The following is an 8,063-nucleotide window of genomic DNA, read 5'->3' on the forward strand; positions in this document are numbered from 1 at the left end:
ATGGTGACACCTTGGTGGTGAATGGGAGCAGGTCTGAGGTTCCCTGGGCATTGCTCTGGGAGGGAACACGAGCTGGGGATGTTGTGTTTTCATTGCCTGGGGAGCCACAGCCCTGCTCCCATTCACCACCAAGGTGTCACCATGAGCATACAGAGGCTGCAGCCACAGAACCAGTGCTCACACACCTGCAAGGACACCCTGCAAGCAGCCTCAGAGGTGCTGGGATGCTGCAGCAGAGATTCCTGAGAAGAGATCCCCAGGAAATGCTTTCCCAAGGCTGGCAAGCTGCAGTTAACTCCCTGCAGCCTGGCCAGCCCCCAGCCCAGCCCGGACACCTTGTTTCACTCCATCCAGGCTGCCCCCAGGTCACGCATTTCTCCTGCTCGCTTTGTCCCCTGATACCAGACAGGCTTAAAAGTAAAACAAGGCCAAGATTTATGAAGTGAGGCTCACTGTAAAGGTTTCTGAGTGGTGGCTGTGCAGCCTGGAAACGGGATTACGAGCAAAGCAAATGGTGAAACGCGATCGGAACCTCGGCGCGGTGAGATGTGACCCTCACGTGCTCCGGCCCAGCTCGCTCCCAGCGTGTGCTGTGCACTGCCTGGGGGCTGCCTGGCCAGCACAAACCTCCTTCTGGTGGCCCAGGGCTTCTCTGAGCTCCACAGTCCCCAGCTGGTTTGGGTGGCCCAGTCCTGATGCTCGGCAGACTTTCTGCCACACCTCACCTCAAACCGGCTGCACACGGGCGTTTGTCAGGCCAGAGCACTCCCAGACCTCCATCAAAACCACAAACAGCAGCTTTGGACACATCTCATAATTCCATGGTGACTTTATTGCAGCCTTCCAGTGCCTAAAGGGGCTCCAAAAGAGCTGGAGAAGGATTTTGGTCAAGGGATGGAGAGACAGGACAATGAGGAATGGTTTCCCAGTGACAGAGGGCAGGGACAGACTGGATATCTCTGAGAGGGTGTTGGGGCCCTGTAGATGCTGTCCAGAGAAGCTGTGGCTGCTCCTGGATCCCTGGAAATGTCCAAGACCAGGTTGGAGGGGCCTGGAGCACCCTGGGGTAGAGGAAGGTGTCCCTGCCCATGGCAGGGGAGGAACTGGATGAGCCTGAAGGTCCCTTCGACCCAAACCAGGCAATGATTCTGATTCTAGGACCAATCCCCTCTCCTGGGGCAGCAAATCCTCATCCAGCAGTGCAGCAGGATGCTCAGGGAGCACACCAAAAACCCCTGGTACCCAGGATGGGGGAGGGCTGGGGGCCCCACCCTGCCCTGCCTTCACCCTCCTTCTGCTTGAGAACTCCAGAGAGGGGAAAAATATAAAATAAAAGCTCCTCAGCCTTTCATCACCCTCTTCTTTACACCTCCCACAGCCCAGTGCACCTCTGTGCCCCCTCCCTCCCTCCCCAAGCTGCATCTTTCCCGGAGCCCCCCTCTCCTGTACAAGCATCTTCACTCCCTTTCCCAGTCTTTCCCAGTTTGGAGCTGATGCTTTCAAAGAGCCATCCACAATGACTTTAAGATCTCTTTCTCAAAATGCTAATAAGTAATTTAAAGACTGCCACTGTGCATGCATGGGTTTAGGGTAATTTTTTCCATGTGAATCCCTTTTCATTCATCCCTGACTACATTTAATCTGCCACTTTATAGCCCAGCTATCCAGTGTCATGAGAGCCTTTTGCAATATTTTCAAGACAACTGTTGTTTTTATCATCCTGAATAATTTTGTATAATCTGCAAACACTCTTTGCCTTCCCATTCCCACCCCTCTCTACTTTATGAATACATCACCCAGCCCAAGCCTCACGCTGACCCCGTCCAGTGGGAAAACTGACTCTTTGTTTCCCCTTCTTTAAGCAGATTTTAATCCATAAGAGAGCCCTTCCTCTAAAATTACTGCTCTGGAGTCTCCTGGATCACCCAGGGAGATCTTCTTAAAGGATGCTCGTCCCATTTACTCTGGCTCAAATATTCATTTTATTGACTTATTGTAAAATATGAGTTGGCAGGAGTTCCTTTGGCTACTTGGGGTGACACTGAAATCATCCCCCTCCTCCCCAAGGGTTCCATCCTGCACATTTAACCTCCCAATACTCATTTGTTGAGGGGAAACTTGGGAGATAAACAGGTTTTTTTCTCTCAAGTTATTTTTCAAACTCCTTATATGGCTTCACATTCACCAGTTTCTGATTTTTTTTTTTATTTTCTCCTTTTAGATACCACTTCCACTTGGTGAAGAACAGTTTTTTTTTTACCTCCAATGACCTCTTCCAATTTGCCATTTAATCAAATTTGGTTGGCTTTTTGTTATTTTTAAGAAACTCACGTTAAGTGGCTGCATGAATTTATTCTGAGGTTTAATTTAATTTCCTACATCATGGGCAAATATTTTCCAATTTTAACTTCTCCCTTCAGCCAGCTCCTTGGCTTTACTCACAGACCATTACTATGTGGTGTTTTTAAGTGCTGCTTGCTTTATGGATGCAATGGTCTGACTCTGGGAGAGGTAAAGGTGGAAAGAACATCATAATAAAGCTTCACCAACTTTTGGAGCTCCCCAGCCCTTCCTCATGCTGATTCTGAGACTGAATCTGCTCCCACAGATTAGATTATATTAGATTAGAGCAGATCTAATGTCTTATGTGTGGTTGCTCAGGTCTAAATACAGATTTCTTTGTCCTGTGAGCTCTCCAAAGAACCACAACCGTTCTCAGCCACTAAAATTAACATTTCTGAGTGTGAAATTTTGGGAGGCACAGACCAGCCCCAATTACAGCTGTGTTTTCTGTCCTCGTGGCCTGCTCCATCTTCCCTTAATGCTCAGCAATCGGTGCCACACTTCCTGTTAGACCTGATACCGCTCCCTTCTTCATCCCAAGCAGGGAAATTCAGGGAGGGGCAAACAGCAAGGCAGGATCCTCATTTATGATCCTCGTTTTCCTTCCCCTCACCCTGATTATTTCAGGGGGCTGGCACACCCTGCACAGCCACAACCTGCCATCCATCCAGCACCTTCCTGAAACATCTGCCATGGATATGGAGACATTAACAACACATCCCTGCACATCTCCAGGCCCTTCTCCTTCCTCACACCCTCCCTGCTGCTGTCACCTGGTCTCCAAAGGGTCCCTGCCCATCTTTGCATTCCTCCCTCATCCCTGGGCAGAGCCCCCTGTGCTGCCTCTCCCTCCTGCACGTCAGCCCCTTATCACAGGAGGCCCCATCCTTTCCCTTATCTAAGGGCTGAACTTTTGCCTCTGAGGCTTTCCCTGCTGCCCCCATCCCAAGGAGATCCAGCTGCGCTTCGCTTCACCCCGGTCCCTCTGAAAACCAGAGCCAGGTACTGGAGGGATTGCAAACCAGGCTGGGAGCTGACAGGGCTGCTCCTCGGGAAAAAAGGGATTTCAGCAGGATGGGAAGCCCACTCCCAGCCTCACTGCTGTCCCAGGTGTGTTTTGGGGCACCACTGGAGGGTCAGGCTCTGTTCATCCCTCGCCCCAAAGCGCTGAAGGCTCGGGAGCTGTCCCAGCTCCTGGGGCAGCTTCCTCAGTGCCCACCCCTCCTTCCAGCAGCTCAGGTATGTGCACACAAAGGGCTCTGACTAGTGCAGGCAGGTCCTCAACCCGTCTCCAAGGGGATGAATGCTCCCATCCCTGGGGACAGCCCCCAAACCCCTGGGCAGCACCCCCAGGCACAGCCCCATCCCCTTCACCACCCCCAGGCACGGCCCCATCCCCTTCACCCCCTCTGTGGGGTGACCTGAGGAGCTGGGGGACACCGGTGGCCACACCAACCCCTTGTCCCCTACAGCATCTCCTCCCTATTCTTTTGTCACCCAGAGAAGCTGGAAAGTCGAGCAGAGATTGCTGCTCCCGCCTGGAAAATCCCCAGAAGCGAGCAGCAAGGGCAGCAGCGTGGATGTTTAAATCAGGCACCCATTTCTATGGACTCCAAAAGGAGCTTTCCCTTTTGCTGCCCCTGTAATGCAAAGGGCAGGTGGGTGCAAGGAATGTGCCTTGTCAAAAATTAACCCAGGCAATGGAGGGGAGGGGAAAGCAGCAGGAGGGAGACGGGTGGCACAGGGCCAGGCCAAAACCACACGCTCTGCTCCTCAGCCCCGCTTGTCCCAAAACATTTGCTCCCCTCCTGGTCTTAGGAGAGTGCAGGAGCAGCTCTTGACAGATCCTGTGTTTTTCCCTGGAGCTGATGTTTTTCTGCATCCCTCTGGAGCGTTCCAGGCTTGCTGGGAGGCTCCTGCAGCTCCCATGGTCCTGGCACACCTGGAATCCACCTCCATGGAGCACCAAGGTCAGGGGAACGCTCTGGGGTGACTGAAGGGATGGCTCAAGTCTTCCTCTATGGACACACCAAGTCTCAGACCAGCCCAGTGTCCCCTGGCATCTCCCTGCACCCCATGTGGAGGTGCTCAACAGAGCTACAGGAGAAGAGAGCACCTTTTAACACTGCAAAATGTTACAACATGAGTGAAATTAAATATACTGTGTACTACAGAGTCACAGAACAGCCCAAGTTGGAGGGACCCACAAGGATCATCCAGTCCAAATCCTGGTCCTGCATAGGACCCCCCTAAAAAATCCCACTATGCGTCTGAGAGTGCCATAAATATTATGTATATTATAATTCACTATTAAATACACAGAAGCACTGAAGTTCTGTCTCCAGCTTGCTTGGAGGATGGGCATTAGGGTAATACCACAGGGAATACCCACCCCAGGAGTGGGTACAGCCCTCCTGCCCCAGGATCCCTCTCCAAGCCCAAAATTGGGCTCAGAATTAGGATTTCCCAGCACAGCTGATGCTCAAAATCGACTCCCCTCACCCGTGATCCTGTTTCCCAGCAAAACTCATGCAAGGAAATTCTCCATCGCCCACTGGAGCCTGTCGCTGCCTCCGTGCTGCCCACACCCTCACTGATAGCAGGACCATCTCGTGTCTCCTCTCGCATTTTTGGCACAGGGCTGGCTCTCCTCCAGCCCTCGGGAAGCTCGCCAGCACCGCGAGGTTTGTGAAAAGTTAACTCCACCGGGGCACCATCGGGTTGGTTTTCCCTCCTGGCACGTGAGTTAGGCAGGCTGTTGATTTTAAAATACCTCCATGTCCTTCCCAGCTCCCCCCAAAATACCTCGGGAGCGTCAGCCCTGCGCTGGGCGCGCAGCCTACGCGGCAGGAATACAAAGCGGGGCCGTTAGCGATAGCGGTGTGGGATCCAGACCCTTCCAGGACTCCTTTGTTCCTGACTTTCTGCTTTGGGTTTTGTTTTGTTGGGTTTTTTTTTTTTTTGCTGAAAAACACACAAAAAAACTTTCCTTTGAGAAAGCCTGAACTTTCTCAGCTGCAGACACGTTACCTTCCAACCGCCTTCGCGACTATGGGCGATTCCTAACCTCTGCTTTATGTACGTTGTCATCCGCCTCCCTGTTTTCCATATTGATTTATGTTTTACGTTCTTTTCACATTTCCTTTTAACAGAGCCGGTTTTAACCAAACAGCCTTCCCTCCCGAGCCCGAGCCATGCATTCTGCTGGCCAGTGAGCAATCAACTTCCAATTTCCATGCACACTCCTGTTTATATTTCCTTCCCTATCGGCTTTGTTTCTAATTAAGGTTTGTTAAATGCGAGTGAATATATAGCGCGCAGAGAAATATAAAGCATGTAGATAAATAAACACCCCACACACAGCCTCACTGACTAAGGCTGTGCTTTCAACCACGGATCCCAAAGCACTTTGTCATGTTCATTAACAAAACCTCGCGGCTCCCTTGGGAAAGACGCTTGGATTATTTTACGCCTTGTAATTAGGAAAACTGAGGCACAGAGGAGACAAGTGAAATTACCAGCAGTACAGAAACGCTCTGTGACAGAGCCCTAAACAGGGCTCAAGAGGCAGGATCCTCCAGAATTGTGGTTTGCACCTGAACAAGCCTTTCTGCCCCCCATTTTGGCCCTGGGAATACGCTGGGGCTGCTGATGGAGGGCATCGCCACCGCGGAGGTTCCCTGCAGCCGCGGGGACACGGAGGGTTCCAGCCACCACCTCCATGGCCAGCACCTACTCTTGGGTCCATCTGTCCACACCGAAGGGATCCAGAGCGTGCAGAGGTGCAGGTGGACACCACATCCAGGCTCTTCGGAAGCGGTGGGAAGAGGCAGCTCCAGAAAGGAAGGAGCAGAGGCACGCCCAAGGAGCTGCATCCCACACGTTTTCACCTTGCCAGCTCTCCAGAAGCCTTTTCCTGGAAGGCTGAATTAGGGTGCTGGCTGTCCACACCGACACCGAGAGTGACAATCACAGCCCCACGACACTCACAAACACACGGGGCAAGAGGCAACAGCGGGGGCACGGGGGGACCACGCCGAACCCCAACCAACACAGCCGGCCCCGGCTGGGAACAGCCGCTGGAATCCCACTGACCATCTCCCCAGGAGCATCCCCATCCATGGAGGAGCACACCTGAGAGCGTGCACACCATCTCAGGTGGGTAAAACACCCCACCTGCACCGGCCAGCCCCTCGTTCCTGGACACACTCGCCATCCCTCGGCTCTCACCAGCGCCCGCCGCTCCTGCCATGATGGTGGGAAAGTCACTCACGTTCCAAGAACGTGCACAGGAACCCCGGGAGCTGCTCCCTGACCCACAGCACAGCCTGGCAGCTCCTCTCGGGCAGCAGGAGGAGCAGGGTGGGCTGGAGGCATCACCCCATCCCTCAAGGCACCGGGCACACCACACTGGGCAGCGCCAGCTTCTCACGGCCAAGCGTGCGTGGGCCCCGCTGGCCAAGCCCAGACCCCGCTGGAAGTGTCAAGGCCACCAGCGGATGGGGCCAGACGTCCTGCATGGACACGTATGCTCTCACAAACACGCTCATCACCCCAACCCTCCCCCCCATAATTAAAACCATGCTGGGCTCATTTGAATAGCAGAGCTGGCGAGCGCTCTCCACTGCAACGTAAATAGTCCTATTTATGCCAAGCTCCCATATTGTAAATATCACGATGTATAGCTGGCCAACCCATGAGTCATCTCCCAAAACTCCAACTTAATAAATGGTGCCTCATCCATGTTCCAGACAAACACCGTCCGAGCGGCTCCCACCGCCCGGCACACGCGGGGCCAGCAGTGGCCACCCGGCCTGCCCAGCAGCCCAACGGAGCCAGGGGGACAGCAGAGGACAACAGAGGGACACCCAACCAACCCCTCCAACATGACCCTTCCACAATGGCCAGGTGGAGCACGCCGCTCCAGGACCATCCGCTTTTTGGCCTGACACCTGGCCCCTCGCCCCTGCCCAACCCAGTTCTCCGGCACTTCCCGGGGTGTCCATGCAGCGGGAGCAGGCAGGGATGGGTGAGATGGTTGGGGAGCAGGAGAACGAGAGCGGAGAGCCCACCCTGGGGCTCCCACCCAGCCCTGGAGCTCCCCACCTGCCGCCTCGCACTGCTTTGTCTGAGCACCGGGGACCTCGGCGGGGAGCTCGGCTCCTCCTGGGGACGCCGGGAACGCCACGGCGCCAGCGGGGAGCCGGCCAGGAGCTCCAGAACGCCGGGAAGGCCTGGCCGAGGGGCACCCCAAAGCCTCTCCCCAGAGCAGCGGCGGGCACGGGGCGGTGAATGCCGGGCATCCCCGGGGGGAGCTCGGCGGTACCCAGGGATGCCCACCTTGGCGGAGGGATGGCGGGGACAAGGGCGGCCGGCTCTCGGCAGGCTCTGGGGGCGTGGGGGGAGCACACAGCACACACCGGGCTCCGCCGGCGACACCTCCAGCTGGGGTAGCACTTCCCCAAACTTCGCCTCCCCTGCGAAGGGCGTGCGGCGGGGAGGGGAGGGGGGGGGGCCAAAGTGCCACCCCCCAAAAAAACGGGGAAAACCCTGAGGGGGCTCGCCCTACCCGCGCTCCCCCCACACACACCCCCCTTACCTTCCACGGCGGCGAGCAGGGGCAGGAGGGCGAGGGGCAGGCAGCAGAGCCACAGCGGCCCCATGGTGCGCGGCGGGCCGGGCATCAGAGGCGGCGCGGCCGGCGCTCCATGGAGGCGGCG

General features: G+C 55.4%; 1 protein-coding gene across 5 annotated transcripts in view; it reads right to left on the minus strand.

Moving 5' to 3' along the window:
* The window catches only part of EPHB2 (EPH receptor B2), a 133,746-nt gene extending 125,689 nt beyond the window's left edge, over window positions 1-8,057 (minus strand). For all 5 annotated transcript variants that reach the window (XM_015648426.3, XM_015648423.3, XM_015648425.3 and 2 more), the window contains exon 1: window positions 7,943-8,057. In XM_015648426.3, the coding sequence (XP_015503912.1) occupies window positions 7,943-8,027 (85 nt within the window). In that variant the 5' untranslated portion in view covers window positions 8,028-8,057. The remainder of the gene's footprint in view (window positions 1-7,942) is intronic.
* Window positions 8,058-8,063: the final 6 nt, after the last annotated feature.

This window comes from Parus major, chromosome 21 (assembly GCF_001522545.3).
Source record: "Parus major isolate Abel chromosome 21, Parus_major1.1, whole genome shotgun sequence".
NCBI classification, from domain to species: Eukaryota; Metazoa; Chordata; class Aves; order Passeriformes; family Paridae; genus Parus; species Parus major.